This window comes from Liolophura sinensis, chromosome 1, assembly GCF_032854445.1.
Source record: "Liolophura sinensis isolate JHLJ2023 chromosome 1, CUHK_Ljap_v2, whole genome shotgun sequence".
Lineage (NCBI taxonomy): Eukaryota > Metazoa > Mollusca > Polyplacophora > Chitonida > Chitonidae > Liolophura > Liolophura sinensis.
This window is the reverse complement of record NC_088295.1, coordinates 14,177,749-14,198,070: the sequence shown is the minus strand read 5'-3', so window position 1 is coordinate 14,198,070 and position 20,322 is coordinate 14,177,749. Positions and strand designations below refer to the sequence as shown.

Here is a 20,322-nt window from a genome sequence, read left to right as displayed (position 1 = left end):
CAAGGTTGATGCTTGATACAGGCTTTGTTATCACCCTTGCTTTACTGTACATATAAATGTCTTAAGAAACCTACTCTTACGACAGCCAATGGCATTGGGACCAATGTATTTCTGCCCGGATATTTTCAGCCAATCACTGATCGTCCCTTATATGTGTATTTCCTTGTCTCCAAGCAAAGCATGTGCGTTTGGTACTGATTTTTTCCTTGACACAAACATTATACAACAGCAATAAGCAGTGCTATGAAGGGGATCTATGCACTTTTATTGAAACAGAACGGCAGCGGAAAGTCACCGTGCCATCAGGCAATACTGGTAATAGCAAAAGAGGCCCAACAGCCCATCGATGTAGACTATGTTGTTGTCGTCGTTTCACCACGATTTTGTATCAAGTCTATTTTGCCTCAAAATGACCAGCCCCTCAATAACCCTAAACATGTCAATGTGTAGGGAGTTATTTTTTTCACTAGCACTTCCACGTTAAGTGTGAAATAAATCTATTCTATACATTGCATTCTTCTAACTACAGCCACATCCCATGTTGTTTTGAATTTCTGTCATTGTCAATAACTAAGGTGAAATTTGATTAAACCATGGATCATGCATATTTATGAAGGATAGTTCAGGGGTTTCGAAGAGTTAATATGGCTCAGTAAATCAACGTAGATGATGTCAAATGAAGGTGCTGCTTTGCAGACAGAAACACAAAAGTCCAAAAATTTTATAACTCTAAGTGAAACAGTTCTGTAGATAACGGTGTAACATGTGGACAAGATGAAAAGGCGGATGCCATACCACAATATGTTCCTTCACACAGATCAATGTATAAAATACTGACACTCACAAACAGACCCAGGAGGCCTGTAATGAGCTAATCATACATGTAAGTGCAAATGTGACATCAACAGGCCTAAGTTTAAATACACACACTGGTTCACATTCCACTATGCTGGTAAATTATCTAAGCACCCTTCAACAAATAATTCACTATGAAAATCCATCCATCAAATAACCGTACATATCAAGTATTAAATCTTATGTAAATAGTAAACCAATAATTACAATTAACCTAGAAGTTATCATCATCTGTCAACTCCAGTGTCCAGGCCTAACAGCTGCTTCATCGTTTCATATACACAGAAGGATACAGAAACCATTGGAATTACACGGACATAGTTGATCGTCAGCCCCCTAAAAAGACCTTTACTGATGCCGTCATCTCTGTATATAACATACAATGTTCTCCACATCCCCCTAAAACAAAGAGACAACACAAATACATATACAGTCATTACTGGCTAAAAGATGAAGGCAATGAACATGAATGTATTCAAAAATTGCAACATTTCAAGTTTTACTAGAGTAACTTTCACAATATCCTGAACCATCACTTCAGGCAGGTTTCATGCAAGACAAGGTGGGGGAGATGATTTTACGATAATAGCTTAAGATGAATATTCAACCTTGTAACTACCTTTGAATCACATCATTTAGCCCCATTAGACCCACATTAACTTGCCCAAACCAGCTGGAATTTTCAAGATTTCTGAAATGTAGATTTGATTTACTAGATTTATTTATTAATTTCATTGGAGTTTAATGCCGTAATCCTGAATATTTCATTTGTATGACAGCGGCCAGCATTATGGGGGAGGATGAGAGGGAAACTAGGTAAAGCCCACGGGAAACCCACAGGTTTGCTTGCAGACTGGTGAGGATACAGCGCGAGCTGGACTTGAACTCAGAGGACCGCACTGGTCAGAGGACCATAAGTCATTGAGCTTACACTGAACTGTGAAGAAGTCTGGTATACTCATTACATCATTTTTTTTTTCTTTCTCTTCTTCAGCAGGGGATGAGGGGTTGAGAAGTAGTTAAGAAATACACACAACTACAACAACAATAACACTCTAGACACATACCCATCATACTTGTGAGATTCTGGTAACATCTTGTAGAGTTGCTGACGTCTCCTTACCACATCTATAGGGTAGCTGTACAAAAAAACAACACATATCAATTCATCAAACTGTTGGTGTTTCTCTATTTCAACTTTGGATGAAGACTATTGGTTTGAGCAATTGGAAATTAAGTGGAAAGAAATGCTACCGACCAGTTACAATATCAAGATCAGAATATATGTTTTTAAACATGAATATGACTTTGAACACAACTACATTAACTCACCCATTTGCATCTGATTAGTGTCATTTAACAGTAAAATTTTTTTCAAACTCTAGAAATAAGATCCAACCGTTCAGCTGAAGTAAATTAAATGGTGGCATACTTAGCTTTGTTAAAAAAAGAATACAAAAGACAGGACCTCCAATGAAATACCTCAATTTATATTTCATAGCATTAAATGAAAAAATTCATAAAAGACCTGAAACAATAATATAAACTCAAACTTACGATATAGTCTGTGCAAAGGCTCCAGCAATACCTCCACATAAGAGTTTAGCTGGTATGATGAGTACCAAGCCTCCAGTGTTCTGTGGACATGGCTTTCCAAACACACTGGGGAAATATTCTAAACACAGATTCTTCAATGTTTCAAAGCCATAGAATGAAAGACCTGAAAAAAAAATTTTTTTTTTTCAAAGAGTTCATTAAGATATGGATAACTTCAATTCCTTTAATAAGGAATTTTCCATCAAAGTTTGTCTGAATCCAGATGGATTCCTGTACCCTAATTCCTCAACCTTTTTGCACTACTACTTTCAGCGCAATTCATGCACATTTATAATCTGATCTTTGAGACAAAACTACATTGCTTGGAATGGCCAGTTTCATTGCTTCACAAAATGTATCCTTCAGCAAACACAGAATAATGGCTTCAGAATATGCCTTAATAAACACCTAGCAAACATGCGTAAAGGTAAATCTTCTTTCTTAAGGCAAATACTGATTTTTAAATTTTTTATCTGAACTCTGGAGAATTGGGTTCATATTTACATTTAAAAGCGAGCCCTGTGAAGTCAATTAAGCCAGTTAACCCATAAAATACCACTCAATAGTTTGAATTCAACACACATTAATGAGATACTTACTTAGCAATAAGAAACTTACAAGTATGGTAAATGATCTAAAGTTTCACACATCAGTTATTGTCGTTTACTCTTACATGATGACAGAAGTGAGTAATTACCCCCCAAACTATTTCATTACCCTGCACAGCACTTGACAGCTGTGGCTGTTAATCCTCGAGCTAATGTCAAGTCCCTGACAGTGAGGTGTACAGGTCTCCCGACTAGTATGCCTACATGTACATCTCTAAATATACCCATGAATGAAATCGAAGAAAGTATCAAGACAGGCAAAGTCTATTACAAACCTTTAAATCCCAAACACTGTCTCAAAGCATGACCACACCAAAAAACAAATTTAACTGAGAAATATCTGTCATCAGCTTCCCCTGTAAAAGTAATTGCTATTTTTTAGTATGTCAGTCTAAATGCACATTTTGTTTCGTTGCGATCGAAACTGTCCTCCTATTGCAGAAGAGTTACTCTTGTTTTGAAATCGGGAGCCCCCCATTTAAACACAGAAAACACACTTTTCCAAAACTATCACCCTTAATTCTGATGACCCCTTTTTGGTAGCATTGTGTGCGAGTCTGGCATGTATTGGGAGTTAGAGAGGATTTGTCCGTGTTGTTGGTATATTAGAAGTTCGCACAACACTGACTGGCTATATATCAAAATTAAGTGCATGTTTTATAATGACCAATATGCAAATATGGTCAGGTGTTGCTGGGGAGACGTAAGATTATTTTTTTGCCTTTTGTCAGCAAAAATCAACAAGTATAATAGACACGTGGAGATTTTGAGCCCTGTAATTGTAGGTTGTTGCTTTAAACGCAGTTTGAGTGATCATCAGCTGGTAACTGACAAACAAGGATTTGCGGATATTTGACATGCCACTCCACATGTGCAAAGGTACTGGGTGGCCATGTTCATGCTGATCAATCTCCAGGGAGTTTTCTCCCCAATTCCCTTTCATCATAAAATGGTGATCATAAAACAATCAAGGTGCACATTTTTGTTAAGTAAACCTTATGCAAACCTTTATGTACTAAATTCATCATGGTTAAAATAGCGGAAAACACGTTGGTGGCAGGAGCATAGACTGACTGCCCAGTGAAGTACACAAAAATCTACCAAGAATACAGTAAATTTCGCCCAGGAATTTGGAAAGTGGTTGCATTGATTGTGGTTGTTACTCACCGAGCACCACGAGAGAGAATCAGGGGCGGTCAGGGGATTATACTGACAGTTCAAGAGTGTAATTAACAAGCTCACGCTTCACTGAACAGTTAGTCTATGCTACTTGCACCAATAGGCTATGTTTTCCTCAGTTTTAGTACACGCACTTCGCTACAGGTTGATTGTTTCATTATCGTCATTTTGTGATGAATGGGGATTTGAGGGAAAATTCTGTGGAAACATCTTTACACACATGGAGTGTCACGTCAAATATCCGTTTTCCAACAGCAGGGCTCTCCATGTGCAAATCTGTAGCAGAATTGACCCCACCACGAACAATACATCCAAACTAGATCTACCAGCAGACAAGATGAGAATGTCAAACTGCAATTAAAACGACACCTACACATGCGCGTTTGCACCGCTGCAGCCGAACGTTTCTTGTCCATTCTTTCGTAATTTGAAAGACTGTCAACTTCCGCTCATACTTCATAAAAACGAATACTTAATTTACTTAATATTTAATCAAGTGCCCTCGGATGAAATTTTAGTCACACAGAATGATTTTATACACAAAATTTCCACATGTCTACCCATCGATCACATGATTTTCGCTGGTGAAAGGCAAAACAATAATCTTATCTGTCACTGGCCGCACATAAATCACGTCTGGGCAAAACTGTACCCAGGAAATAATAAAACATACATTTTGTTTTAATATAAAGCATTTTACTTTGCTATAAAGCTAGTGGCGGTGTTGTGCAAACTCCTAATATGATAGCAACTCAAACAAATCCTGTCTCCTGACATGCCAGACTCCTACACAGTGCTACCGAAAAGGGGTAAAAGTAAATCTTGGTAATTTTCGGAAACCTTGTGTGGAGTATGTTCCTGATATAAAAACCCAGGAAAAGGAACTCTTTGGTAATAGGAGGACACTTTCAACTGTAAAGAAACAAAATGTGCACATAGACTGACAAACATGGACTGATGGACTGAAACTGATGATAGACATTTCTTGGCGAAATTCGTTTTTAGCCGGAATACATTTGTACATATATTTGTTGCATAATGGGGGCTCTCAGAGACAACTGTTCACCAGATAACGATGTGAGGTGACTTCCACGTAGGCCTAGTTACCTGAATAACTGGTTTGTCTGCAGTGTACATTTTGCGTGTACATTCCTTGTTTGGCATGGTCATACTTTGATCCAGTGTTGGGAGTTTAAAGGTTTGTAATAGACATCGCCTGTCTTGATACTTTCTTCGATTTCATTCACGGGTATATTTAGAGATGTACATTTAGGCCTACTAGTACGGAGATCTGCACACCTCAGTCAGTGACTTGACCCCATGTGGAGATGATTAGCAATTAGAGCTGACAAGTGCCATGCAGGGTTATGAAATGGGCGGCGTGCTAATCACTTTCTTCTGCCACCTTGCCCCCAACTCAGATCATGGGAAAGTAAATGATAGTAACTCACTTGCGAAAGTTTGGGTCATTTACTGCAGTTTAAAATTACTTATTTACTTGATTATTACTTTATGTGGTACTCAAGAATATTTAACTTAATCCACAGCAGTTAGCATTATGTAGCAAACAAAAACAGAAGCCTACCAGCATAGGGGGCCATTCCAATGATTGTAGGGGTCATGCCCCTGTACAAGGCCCGTGTTCCCCCCTCCATAGAGACCATTGTACGAGCTGCATCCAACATTCCTATGTACACATGTTCACCTTTGACCTGGAAGGCCAACCTCGTTCGTATAACATCCAGAGGATAGGTAAACAAAACAGCTGTCAGTCCTAAAAGACAACAAATGATCAAAATTTTACACTAAAACTGACAAAATGAATCATGACTGAATACAAAGGATGAAACACTGACATTTTTGTAAAAGCACATACTATACAAGTAGACAATCTGTATGTATTAGAAATGTAGTTTACCTGCTATAGATCCGGAAGCCAGCTTATTTAAGTGGTTGTGATCGGGAAAAATGGATTTGAAAACCTGAAAACAATAAAAAGCAGCAAGCACCTAAAAAAATATGCCCAATATGTTTAAATCCATTTAACACCCATAAGTGTACTCATTAAGGTATTACATAATCTATCTGACTACTGCTTTGTCACACTATGTAACTAAGAAATAAAGCAGTGTTATGGATAAGGTAACTCATCAAAATCTACAATAGAAAGAAAAGTGTGCAAATGTGAAATTTCATATTTGATCCGTACTTACCCTTTTATACTGTTCAAAAGATAAATACTGAATGGCAGCATAGGGAAATATCCGAATCATTTGAACCCCATTGCCTTTGTACAACCCCAGAAAGCCCTCTTTCTTCACCACGTGCCTGTGAGTGGCCAGAACACCTGAAAATCATACCATACAGTAGTTTTCATGAGTCTTGCAGAACAAAAAAACTACATGTGTAGTTACAAATGCCTTTGTGTCCAATGGTTTTGATCATTACACATAATGAAATAGTGTTTACAGTCTCATCCATACACTGTTACTGCTGATGCTCTAATTTGCATGGACAGTCAAACCAATGCAGCTCACTTTCAAAAAGGAAAATCAATTTTAACTGTAGTTTCAGAAGAATGAAAACTGCTACAACATGACTGCCAAAAAAGAGACATTAGCTAGAATTTTTTTCTATGAATTAAACTTTCACATTTGCATCTTTCATCTATTTTCAAATCAAGAACTTATGTGATGGTCAGTTGACCAGCATAAGCACGAGATCATACAATCTATTTAGATAGTATTTATAACGAAAATGGCAATGTGGTTACCATGACAACCGCAGAAATGAACAAGTGCAAAGTTGCTAAACATTGTCATCTGTGTATCTATGTATCCATCAAAAAGCAAAATTCTCCATGGAAAACAACAGGAGACATAGCCCGGACATGAAATCATCTATTTATATAGTATACATTTTACATGTATAAGGAAAATGGCTATGGGGTTACCATGACAACCGCAGAAATGAACAAATGTGAGTTGTGACACACTTTCATCTGTGTATCTATGTATCCACTAAAAAGTAATACTCTCCATAGAAACCAGTTTGAGATATAGCCAGGACATGAATATGGACGAACAGACAGACAAACGGACAAAATCACTATAACATAATACACTCTGCCTAATGTCAGGGGCTCATAAAAATGATACATCTGAAATGTACTGGTATATAAGTGAAATTTACTTCTTCTTTTTTCATGTAGAAAATCTTTTGAGGGCATTTAACTGGAGTACTGCTCACAAAATTCAGTGTACAGGAGGCATGGCCCACTGGTAAGATATGAGGTCACTACAAGGAAACCAGATGCCAATTCATAGCACACAAGGATTTCGAGCATAATATTCAGATTTCCTTTGTCATGTTACCATATTACACATCAACAGTCAAAGCGTTACCTAAATGCTTATAATGCTGATTGTGGGCCTGAAGTAAAAGCTTGACTCGATCAAGAGGAGCAACAGTTGTCTTTGCGCAACATCCAGCAACACCTAAAACACCAATACGTATCCCATAATGATTTATAGTCAGAACATACTTTACTGAACACCACTGCAATTGACATGTTTGTTCATACTAAATGTTCACATTTTGATATAACAAAATTCATGGACAGAATAGCATTGGGGACTAGCAGACTAGGTTGTTGAATATACGGGTTGTTTTCCGCATCATTTTTTTTCCCAATGATCACATCTTTGCTGATTTTTCACTGGTTAAAAATGAGTGGGGAGATGTTTGATTTACAATAAAAAACAGCGTAAGTACATGTATGATGTTCTCACTATTCTCTCTCCCATGATACTGTCATCCATGAGTGTTCTGCGCTCACCTGGTTGCAGCTCATACATACTTCAATGTTATCTTTTGTGAAAAGCTCTGGATTCAAACTTCCATCAGACAGAGTGTTGGGTCCATAGATGGATACTTATACCACTTGATTATTTGAGTAATTGTGACAGCGTGTGGTACTTAGATGTGTTCACATGGTAAGGGATGAATGCGCATGTGTGTGTGTCACATGCTGGGATACATCTGAAAAGGGTCTCCTTCATTTTTGGCCATCCTCTTTCTGGAAACCATGAATGAATTGACATTAGTAACACAGAAAGCTACATGTAAACACAACAACCTAGTCTTTACAAGAGCCCAACCTTGCAACATATTTGTATGAAATCAGATCCATATATCTGAAACATTATTCATATACAATTTTGGTGAGTTAAAACAATTTGTTCAACTGTTACCTCCGGAGATGAAGAGTTTAAGCAGAGCTTCTGGTGACTGTTTGGAGCCACTGGGTTCGACTTCTCGCTTCATGGTTCAGCTACACTTTAAAACTGGAATAATATGCCAGCAAGGGAAAGCCACATGCTCCTCACTTGCATTCTTTCACTTGATGTCTGAAACTTCTGCAGGTATATGCAAATCCTTGATAAGGTTTTGGAATGGCATTAGTTTCTTGCACTGCAATTGTCATAAAATTTATCTGACTACTGTTCACCGCATGGTTTTAAATGTCACCTGTTCGCACACACGTCCCCGAGGTCATAAATTTTGGTTTAAACTTTTCTGGCGTTGTCAAAAAACAAAAACAAAAGCATTTTCACATAATCAATTAATGAATCAAACTATATATGATGTCCAGCCATACAAACTGCTAAACTTTTCCAATGTTGTGATCAACAGATCAGCCGAGTGACTCATAACAACAACAACATATCAGGGAATCGTGCGCATCATTCCAGATCAGGACCAAGGAATTGGACGTTTTCTATCGACTGTCAAGTAAGAGATATATCTTGGTCTTTGAAGAGGGTTCAAGGCTATTGGTTTAGCCCCTGAAACCCAATCATTCATCGTCACAGGTGATTACTGTTGATTCTCGACTTGCCCTTGACTTGAGCTTCCACAACTTTTGACCACACAAAGCTATTTTTCGTTAATAACAGCCGCAAGTTCGGACTGACACTTTTATGTTGATCATCGCCAGGGAAAAGCAAGTTGCACCTTTTAACACAAATAAATCTAGTATGCCAAAACTGCGATGAAATATTTTTCTCTAGGTGTCTTTTTGCCCATAATAAAATATATTTTAATACGAAACAGTCAGTAATTTAGCAGAAAGATCTAAAATGGCAACACGAGCTGAAGCACGTAGAAGGAAAATCTTGGAGAATTCTGAAGATCGTCTGAAGCGTTTGACTGGTCGTCTTGAAAATGACAGTGTCAGAGGTCAGTGGTTTGTGCAATAGTGTGAATAAAGACGACATTCACTCCTTTTCATGTGCAGGTAGTGACTGGCTCAGCATTGATCTGCATGTACATGTGTGACCAGCTCATAATAGTGATAACCAGAACGACATTTGGCAATTGTTTCTAACGTCTTATAGACATTGATAACCGTTGACACTGAAATCGGACCTGAAAGACTCAGTCATTACATTGTCATTTTCTTCACTTAATTATTTTTCATAATAATATAGGGAATGTATGCACTCTGCTGTAGGCCTTCTGATACATGTAGCTACTAAAGTAAAGTCTACTCTAACTCTGTTAGGTTAATGTACTAGTTATTCATCAAAGGATTTTATCATTGTGTTATTTATAGCTCTCGGAGGCTCTTAGTAAAGTTGAAAGTTTTATACGGCAGCTAAATGTCAACAAAGATATGTCTGACATTAGCCCAGAACATAATCTCTTCTGCCTGATGTACAATCTTTAGGTCTTGGAGAGGAAAGAACAACACACGAGTTAAATGGCGCCAATTATTCACTGTAACATCTCTATGTCCCTCTATATCGGTAATAATTTGGCGTCAAAGTCAAAATTGTATGCCAAAGCTTCCATTGGAGAATTGGGTGGGCCAGGCAGACTAAACTGAAAGCAACATGGGTGCTGAGTTGCTGACAGGAGCATAAAACTGAACTGTTTGTTTTAATGAAAAGTAAAAAGTGGGAAAACGAAACAAACAAATGCAAATTGAAAGTAGATTAAAAAAAAAAGTACCAGTACATTAAAAAAAGATAAATTTCTGCAGATTTCCTTTGGTCTTACGTGGGAAGGCTTGCCAGCAACTTGTGGGTTTCCCCAGCATGGTTTCCTCCCACCATAATGCTGATCGCAGTCTTATAAGTGAAATATTCTTCATTACGACATAAACCTCCAATGAAATAAATATGTAAAATAAATTTCTGTTCATCAAGAACTTCCTGGATGAGACATGCAGTATGCATTGTTTTAGTTTCTTGCCACACCTATCTGCAGACAAAATGACATACTTGTAACCACGTTAGGCAAGCCACCTAAATCTTTTGATTGTTTCAACCTGGACCATGTCAAGATGGGTCAAGCCAAGTAGGCCAATCAGCACCCTTTTAAATTTTAGTTCAGCCTGGCCTGCCATATTCTGGTATGAAAGAGTTTGCCTTACAATTTTTGACTTTAAAGTCCACTTGCTCCTGATCTAGAGAATTTGTGGTGAATACTTCATGCCATTTGGTTCATTATTTTTTGATTCCCAAGGATATACCAAATGTGAGGTAGCAGAAATGATATTCCAGGTGCATTGTTATTGATATTAACTGTCATCTTCAACTTCTATGTGAATTCACTGTGTTTCTTTTCCCCAACATTGTTCAACTCTATTAAATAATAATGAAGCTGTGAGAAAGGTAGTTCATAACTGGTAATACCAGGGTCAGTTGTTGTCCTTAGATACATGTCAGGATAACTGTGATGCTGACAGTTGATTTGTGTGTAGACCTGTGTGTCATTCAATTTGTGTAGGATAGTTAATTCCTGCTGTGCAATGAGGAGTGACACTGAACAGTGGATTGTAATATTTTCTTTCCATTCTTCTTTGCTTTGCTGTATAGTCAGAGAGCATTGGTTCTGTCCAAAAAAATTGGGCCTGTGCTCTTACTATAGGAGAGTGTAGATGTTGCTGACACTCTGCTCTGGATAAGTTGATTGAGCTTGTCTTATTTGGATGCTGCATTCTGAATTTTCTGCATCAGCCAGTGTTTCTCTACTAATTGTTCAGATTTCAGGCACTGAACACTAAATGTCACAAAAGGTGGTTGCTTATTCAGAAATGATTACGCATGATTTATTGCCATACATGGATGGGGCTGGTGGTTGGTGTCCTGGCGCTCAGTGACTCATCAGCCTTTCATCAGTGCAGTCGCTGTGAGTTCAAGTTAAGATCATGCTGTCTTCAACTTGGGCTGTACGTGGGAATCTGTGACAGCACCTGTCAGCAGATAGATGTGGGTTTCCTCTCAGGCGCTGCTGATTTCCTTCCTCCATAATGTTGGTTGCCATCATATAAGTGATATGTTCTTGAGTATAGCACTCTGGTCAATTTTGAATCAAATAAATTAATTCTTAATTCATACGTGGCAAAGTTTATGCATGCTATTGCATGGGAACGATCATTTGTCAGGACATATAAATGAGGAGCTGTTGTCTATTTGATGAAAAGTTTTACTGACATTTTTTGCTTTGTGCCCAACTTTGTGAATCAAAGACTTGATATTGTTTAAGGTTAAAATTAGTAGCACCATTCTCATTGAGAAAAAAAATACTAGTTTTAGCAACATTATTTTCATGTAGTGTCATTCTGTTCTTGTTTGATCATTTCATTTACTTAAATACTCAAAATTGTTGCTCATGTAGATGAGGTAGTGGATGAGATAAGAGATCAGGCAGAAGTGGAGAGGAGAGCAGAGGCACGGCGCCGGAAAATCTTGGAAAACTCAGAGGACCGTTTAAAACGCTTTGCTCGTGGACTTAGGAATGAAAGTGGTATGTGTATGCAAAGGAAGCAAATTGGTGTGCATGAATCATATCTTGATTGAGTTCATAATGAATTTATCATCCTTTCATCATATAAAAACATTGCTTTAGTTTCCTCATTTGCTGTCACCATGACTTTGGTATTAACCATCAGTACATTTTTTTTCCAGATATGTAAGTACAATACGTGTACATGCATCAAATGGGCACAATTCTTATGAAGGCTGATTCTAAGCTTTATAGTGCTAAATTATCACATAATGTGTTTTTAATTCCTATTCCAATATTTATAACTGTAGGTTTCAGATTTTAAGAAATTTTTTTCTTGATACTGACTGTGTGATTTGGTTTTCCAGATGCTGAAGTGGCTTTGGACAGGGAAGAAAAAAACGACAGAGACCCAGAAAAGTCTCAATACTTAGAGAAGACAGACATCAACAAGGACTTGTCAGGAGGGAAACGGGACAATGAAGACATTGTTAAACACAATGAGCAGGAAAAGGTGCAGGGAGATGGAGATGTTTTCAGTGATTCTAATCCGATTAGAAACATCAGAGAGGAGAGAAGTGGAAGACAAGGTTCTGGTCCAGTAAACTATGCCAGGTCATCTAGTACAGACTGTAATACAGGTGTCCGAAGTCGGCGTATTCCTACATCCGTCAAGCAAAGCTCAGACCTGGATGAGTCCAGTCAACATTCTGCTGAAGAATCCACTAACTCCGCTGACATCATCCGGCAGATTGAAGTCACCAGGCTAGTCAGCTGTGTGCTGGGTGCAGTGCTCTCAAGGTGGCTTCTTCCAACCTTTCTTGGGTATTTGGTGTTACAGGTAAGTTGGAGAAGGTCTCCACTGATTGGTAAATAAAAATATTCCAAGTCTTCCCCATGAATTTCTCGATGGACATGTAGATATTGACGTGCAAGTCCTTTATGTTTTAATTCAAGAAAGCAGTGAAATGCCATACACTGAAGTCTGTCTTTAGCCAATATAACTTAGGCAAAGATTTCAGTAGTTTCCTTGTACCTCAAATACTCTCCATAAATGACAAGGCCTTAGTGTCTTTGCTCTCCTATTCCATGACAGAATTTAATATTTTCATTTAGATATATCCAACTATCTAACTGATGAGCTATCTATTCATGAGACATACTCCAGAGGACAGACAATGAGCTGGGTTGTTATGTCCATGCTGCCGGTGTTCAGCACTGAGTGGCGGGCGATAGAGCATTGCTTGTGTTTCTGCAGACATACTTGTTCTTTGTCTGCAACAGAGAAATGAAGGCCAACAAATAGGGAGTATCATGTCAGGCTTCAGGTACATGACAGTAATAATTTTAACCATTTTCAACATGTTAACAGGGGCTCATAGACGTCAAAATGTTAACTACTCTATCATTGAGTTTTTTTCAAGGTCGTTTTGATTTTTTTTTTCCAGATTTAACTGCCCTGTATTGGTGCCATATTGAGTTTTTTTAAATATCTAACTACCCTACGCCAAAATTGAAGTATTGTTTGCTTGAGGTTAGAAGCCCTTTATAACTAAAGAGGGTAGGTATGTTTGAGGGGGGGGGGGGCGCGTTGCAGAAGGGAAAAACAAATTGTAGAATCCTGATCAAATGATTGATCACAATTAATCTTCCTCAACATTGATCAGAATATCAGAATGCAGCACTAAATTATGTCACCCAATAAAACTAACAAGTAAGCATTAGTTAAGCATTTTTATGAGTACAGTTTATGTCAACAGTTTGTGCTAGCATTTTTTCAGATCCTGTACAGAAGGGGCAAACATGTGACAATATAACCAAAATCCTGTCAAGCTGATACTTTTGACAGAGTGAAGTGGAACGTCATGACCTAGTAAAGTAATCGAAGAGTAATATTAATTTTCTATGTCCCACCACATTAAACTTATGAATTATGCCTTGGTACTCAGTTGGTAGAGTTTCTGCTTCAGAGCAGTGAGATCTGGGTTCAATCCCGTCAACTATCTATATGGGTGACGTAATACAAAAACAAAGAGTATCAAATGTAATTTAATGATTAATATTTTAATGAACACTATTTCCTTGTTAACATCAATCAAACAAAACTATTAAAACAGTATATATAGATGAGAATTCTCTGTACAAATTTTTCCTTCAGATGGGATAAAACCGGATACTTTTAAAACAAAGAAAACATATAGCTTATAAAATGTTAGAGCCCGGTATCTGTACATGGATTGTGGATATATGTGACAGAGAGTAAAAGACATGGTAGTATACTTCTCTGTGATCAGGTAGGGAAGTTAATGTATGGTTTGGGGGTTTCTAAAGGGTGATGTCCCCCAGATTACATAGAAGAAAGCAGTAGCAGAGATTATGATGGGATGATTGTCGTGTTGGTGGGAATGCATGGCGCAGATATGTAGTCAGAACAAACCTTTCACACAGAATTGATACAGACGTCCTGCGCTCCACATATTTCACAAGGAGTGTCTTTTTCAAAATTGATTTTTACTGAAATGTATTCAGTTTTTCTTCTAGCTTACACTTTTGAGTTTTTAAACTGCGTATTCAGCATTTAAATCTAACTACAGTTAACCAGTAGTTAAGGTCGAAGTCTATGAACCCGTGGTAAAGTATTTTAAACCAAAGAGAGCAGATTTGTGCAGAATGGTTAAGAAATGAATTCCCAGGACACAGGAGGGGCACGTTCAGTCCCGGGAGTGGCAATCATGCTATGCTTGTATGGCTGTTTGGGCGGTGTATAAATCCACCGTTATGATGTACAAATACAGACTCTTTGTGTATCACAAAGTTGGTCAGTAACTTGCCAAAGGTTACCCTGGGCACAGACGTAAAATATGACTACCATTGTGTAAGTGAAAAATTCGAAGGCAGAATGAATTTGATTAAATCCTATTATTAGAATTGTTCGTCTATTGTAGTCTGCCACTGTCCTGTTTCTGGCAATTGAGGCCGCTCTCTTCACACAACAGAGGCATCTTTTACAGGTAAGTACCTCTGTACTGATACTGATCCCCAGTTAAAAACGCTCATTGAGGCTCTGTTTGTGTCTCTGTGTATTTCAAATCATTTTATTTTAATGGTATACTCGTAAAACTCCTTCCCACATGTATCAAGACGGTTCCAAGCTGTATACACATTTGTTCTTTCCACTATTACGTCGCAATTATCGGTGTACGTGTGCTCATAAAACATATGAAATACACACGCACTGCAATGTCAGAAGAAAACAATGCATTCTACTGTCATTTGGACCTTCTGCGTAGCTCGTCCTCAAGTCTCCCATTGCTGAAGTTACATGTCTGCCTGTAACGATCTTTATATAAATTGAATTTTGGTATTTTGTGTTTGTTGTATTGTAGTCTTGGAAATCGGTTAGAAAGTGAAACACACAGTGTTTGTTTTTCACTTCTGATTTGCAGACTGTTGTGTTGCCTCACAAGAACAACCTGATGGCAGGTGCCCTATTGTTGTGTGGAATCAAACCAGAGCTGATCACCACATATAACAGGGTGATGGGCATTGCTACAACCGTGTTTGAGGACCTGATGGTCTACTTCTTCACTTTCATCACCTGCCATTTGCTGGCGTCATAGTCAACGTCACGTCCTATTTTTTTTCTTGTTAATGTTTTAGAGCTTTCTTTTAGCTTTATATTTATTGTTTTTTTTTATATACAGGCTTTAAGGTTTCTTTATAGCAAAGCTTTCTTTTTTTAAAGACTTTGTAAGTGTTGTTGTTTCATACAGTGTTTTACTTTTCTGTGGTGCTATTTTGTCAGGACCCATATCAAGTTGTAGACAGGAAAGATCAGTTGTGTTTGTAAGGGGTTTGTTCTAAATTTGGATGTATAATGGAGCCTATTGCTTAATTACTGTATATGACCTAAAATTTGTTCATGACAAAAAAAAATAAAATGACTAATTTGGCTTGGGTCTGAGAGTTCTTTTGGTCTTAGAAAGTACATGCAGTTTAAAGGTTTGTTTGAGTAGAATGATATCCTACTGGAAAATATTAAGGTTCAGCACCAAAAAATATTTTAGGACCTTTGTTTGACTGTAAAATGGCACTTGAAGTGTTAGGTCAAGTACAGTACTTTATGTATTGAGTACAAATCTGATATTCCAGTACATTCAATTTTTTGAACACAAGTGTGCTGTCATGGTCAAACTCAACATACTGTATGTAGAAGTTGTAGGTAAATATGACTGTTTTCCTTCTTATCAAAAATAAACCAGAAAGCTTATAAAACCTTTGCAAATCCGGTATTTGGCAAACAGGTAAGAATTTTGTTCAACCTGAAGGCACCAGTTGCTAGTGAGAAAGAAAAACACTTACATATCTTTGTTGCATATTAAATTACAATTTGCAAGGACATGTATAAATAAATTTCCCTCATGTTAAAGTTTGACTGATAGCAGTGCACTTAAAGTTAGGGAAAGTTTTTGGACAAGGATTATCAGGGGAGTCTTATTGGGATTATCCGGAACAGCTGTTGTGTGGAATAGCCCTCAAAGTTGCCATCCTTTTGTTGGTGTTCGCAGGAATGTTCTTTGTGGAGATGCCATAGACACTGCCATAAAAAGGGCACTATGCCCCTGCCAGAGATAAGGTGATCAAAACTTTGAGTCAATCCCAGGGAGCTTCTTTCAGAGGCATTTAGGAATTGGGATAGTATAGATTGACAGAGGCATTACTTATGGATAACAATTCCTGGATTTATTGTGTTGGTGACGTTTCGATGTAGGTTCTTACATCGTTATCAAACCATATGAACATACAGCGATACAAGACAACATATATACAGCAAGAGAGTGAGTGGTGACAACAACAGGCAGCAATGTAACATAGATAATAACTTCACGGTTAATGGCTTCAGGGTTTAAGGCGGTCACTGTCTAATCTGATGAGGTCACTGTAGGCGCTCGGTAGGTAGTACCCGCTGTCTCGGTTAAGCTGTGGATTATGTCGTCGGATCATGATGGCTTCCAGCAGTTTCCTTCTTTTATAGTCTGACTGGTTGTTTTGTAGGGTATGAACTGTGTTCCATTGGAGTTGGGGTTCTGGATGGGCTCTGATGTGGTCACTGAGGGCTGATTTTCCATCTAATTTTTCTACTGAGGCCTTGTGTTCTGCAATTCTGATATTGAGTGGTCTACCGGTTTCTCCAATGTATTGCTGTTGACAATCACAATTAATGCAGTACACAGATCCTTTGGGTTCTTCCCTATGGGTGGGCTGTTTCTTTCCATTGGCTTTGAGTACGGTTTTAAGGTTAGAGGCGGAGGTAAACGTTGTTTGCATGTTCAGTTTGTTGTGCAGGAGTCTTCTTATCTGGTAGCTTGGGGTGCCTATATACGGAATGGTTATATATATATATTGGGGTGGTCGGGTCTCGTTGCTCTGGTCTTGTTAACCGGATTGAGGGTTTTGCTGATCTTTCTCTCTACTAATTGTGGGGGATATTGGTTTTGGGTGGTGAAGGCTGTTTTGAGGTGATTTATTTCTTCTGAGAGGTTGATGCTGGATATCTGTAGGGCTCGTTTTGTTAGGGTAGATATTATTCCTCTCTTGATCCGATTAGGTTGGTTGGAATGGTAATTCATGTATTGGTCTGAGTGTGTGGGTTTGCGGTATACTGAAGTGAGGAGTTTGTCGTTCCTCTTGCTAATAAGTACATCCAGAAACGGTATGGTTTTGTTGCATTCTTGTTCCATGGTGAACTGTATCCTGTTGTTCTGGGTGTTGAGGTGGTCAAGTAGGGACTGGGGGTTGTCAGTCTTGGTTAGTGCTACGAATGTGTCATCTACCTTACGGAACCAACACATCGGTTTGATGGGGCTTGCAGCTAAGGCTTTGTTCTCAAATTCTGTCATGTGTATTTCGGAGATAAGTGGTGATAGGGGGGATCCCATCGGTAAACCGTGGAGTTGTTTATATATGTCATCCCCCCACGTGAAATAGGTGGAATGCATACACGAGTCCAGAAGGCTGATTATGCTGTCAGGTTTCATGGCTGTGTTGAGAGGGTGTTGTCCGCTGTTCAGCTTCTGTCGTATGATGTCTAGGGATTCTTCTCTGGGGATATTGGTAAATAGGTCGATGACATCGTAACTGATCAGTTGGGCTGTGCCTAGAATGTCTTTAATTTTGTTACAAAATTCTGCTGAGTCTTTGACGTAAGATTTGGAAGTTTTGCCCAGAGGTGTTAGGAGTTTGGTGAGGTACTGTGCCGTGTAGTAGTGGACAGTGCCTCTGGAGCAGATCAGGAGTCGGGCTTTGATTGGGTTCTTGTGAACTTTGATGGTTGCCCTGGCGTAAGGTGCTCTGGGGTGCGTTGTGTTGAGCTTTCGGTACAGTTGGATGTCGATTTCATTGCTGTTCTGCAGGGCTTTGAGTTTTGCCCTAAATTCTCTTTCTAGTTTCGGTGTGGGGTCTTTGGTTATTTGCCTGTATGTCGTGTTGTTGAGCATGTCGTTGACTAGTTGGTTGAATTTGTTCTTTTCAAGTATAACTGCGGCTCTTCCTTTGTCTGCAGGGGCGATGGTGATGGTGTTATCGGAGCATAGGTTCTTGATGGCCGTTCTTTCTTCTTGGGTGATATTTGGTTTTTGCTTGGGTGCTTTAATGAGAATGTCGCTGATTTGGTGTCGGATGTAATCAACATTACCTCCAGGGGTGAGTTGTTGAAGACCTTTTTCTATAGCTGACACAAAATCATCTCTAGGGATTTTGTTCTGGGTAGGAATGTAGTTCAAACCCTTAGCCAGTAATGTCGCTTCATTGGGTGCGAGGGTCCGGCTGCTTAGATTGATGACGGTTTTGCTATTGTGACCAGTGGGCCGTTGAGTACTCTCTCTGTTAGTGTGCTTAGACAGAAGTTCAAACTTTCTTTTTTGAGATCCTTTAATTTTCTGGTTAAGCCGTTGGTTGCTGTTTGTTTGTGCCTGTCGCAATGATTTGTAGTGATGATCACTTAGGGTCGACCTTAGTTTCTCCTGCAGCTGGGAAATGTCACGTACAAAATAAATCCAGGAATTGTTATCCATAAGTAATGACTCAATCAATCCCAGGGAGTTTCTTAACTTTGAAATGTCATGATATTGCTGTGTTATTTCTTTCTTTCTGTATATAATGATCTGATATACTGTACAAGTGATCTGGCAAACATGAATTTTATTCAGCCTGATTGTGAAAATTGTGGTCAATATTATATTCTGCAGTGTTATTCTGTGTTATCAGGATACCAGATGATGAAATATTATTCAGCCTATTCTATAACTTCATGTGAGAAGGAATAATAGATAAAATTTTTCACCTTTCTGCCAAGTTCATGACTATAATAGTACATAATGTTTCCCCAGAAAGTAACACTTATACACTGTCATTTGTGTGGAAAAATCTAGTCGAGCATGAAATATTGTGTATGACGGGGACTGAAGCATGCCACCTACCACATTCCAGGAAAGACCTTCTAGTACCAGTGCCAATTTTCATTCCAAGGTGCTCCGTTTCTTTTTTTTTTTCTCACCAAAAATTACAGATGATTCAGAAACTGTTAACTTTCAAATTTGGTTCATTGTTCTTAGTTCCAAAGCGGTGTATTTTTGATCAACAAGTGACAAAAAATAGATTTGGGACATTTATCTCTCCTCATTGCTACTGCATGTAAGTGAAGTCGTGAGTGGGCTCAGAAAAGTTTTTGCCCATAACAGTTAACTTTATATGCCCAATACATAATGTGTAATCATGGAAATGTCTTCCCCTGAAATATATTATAGGTTGTTAATGTTACAAGATCATACTACTAATCAAGGCCTGTAACATACTGAAGCACAGATTACCAGCAAGCCTAAATTTGTTTAGATTTTGTCCTAGATCAGTCTCAAAGTAATGATATGTATGTCTCCATGTGAATAGGATATTTTTGTACTTAAGGTGCAATTTATATTTTATAGTGAACAATAAAACTATGCAATCTTCATTAATACGAGTACCACATCATAGCTGTGGAAGTGATGTTGTGCACAATTGAGCATATTACATTGTACAACTGCCATTGTAGAAGTGAGGAATTCTTGTGTACTGTGTAACACAACTATCTAACAGATAAATACATTGTGCAGTATGTGTACACCGATGTATGATTGTATGAAACAGTGATCTTGTCACTAAAGTGTGGTCAGGACAAAAGGTTTCACTGACTGACAGGAATTTCTATGGCAGCGTTTGTTTCACAGTTCTGGACTTTTTGGACTATCATAAA

General features: G+C 38.3%; 3 protein-coding genes across 3 annotated transcripts; 1 reads left to right on the top strand and 2 right to left on the bottom strand.

Moving 5' to 3' along the window:
• Positions 1–1,018: 1,018 nt before the first annotated feature.
• Positions 1,019–9,156, bottom strand: LOC135482243 (solute carrier family 25 member 16-like). Its single transcript, XM_064762121.1, has 8 exons — positions 8,492–9,156; positions 7,643–7,735; positions 6,452–6,585; positions 6,157–6,220; positions 5,824–6,012; positions 2,413–2,575; positions 1,923–1,994; positions 1,019–1,254 (listed from the first exon to the last, which is right to left on the bottom strand). Exons 1-8 carry the CDS (start codon positions 8,562–8,564, stop codon positions 1,083–1,085), a joined length of 960 nt encoding a protein of 319 aa, XP_064618191.1. The 5' UTR covers positions 8,565–9,156; the 3' UTR covers positions 1,019–1,082.
• A 223-nt stretch (positions 9,157–9,379) lies between these two features.
• Positions 9,380–15,652, top strand: LOC135469215 (guided entry of tail-anchored proteins factor CAMLG-like). The gene is made up of 5 exons (XM_064747795.1): positions 9,380–9,479; positions 11,925–12,053; positions 12,401–12,873; positions 14,978–15,043; positions 15,479–15,652. Exons 1-5 carry the CDS (start codon positions 9,380–9,382, stop codon positions 15,650–15,652), a joined length of 942 nt encoding a protein of 313 aa, XP_064603865.1.
• Positions 15,653–17,422: 1,770 nt separating this feature from the next.
• On the bottom strand, positions 17,423–19,105 carry LOC135465971 (uncharacterized). The gene has a single exon (XM_064743391.1). The coding sequence runs from the start codon at positions 19,103–19,105 to the stop codon at positions 17,423–17,425; it is 1,683 nt and encodes a 560-aa protein (XP_064599461.1).
• Between the last annotated feature and the right edge of the window lie 1,217 nt (positions 19,106–20,322).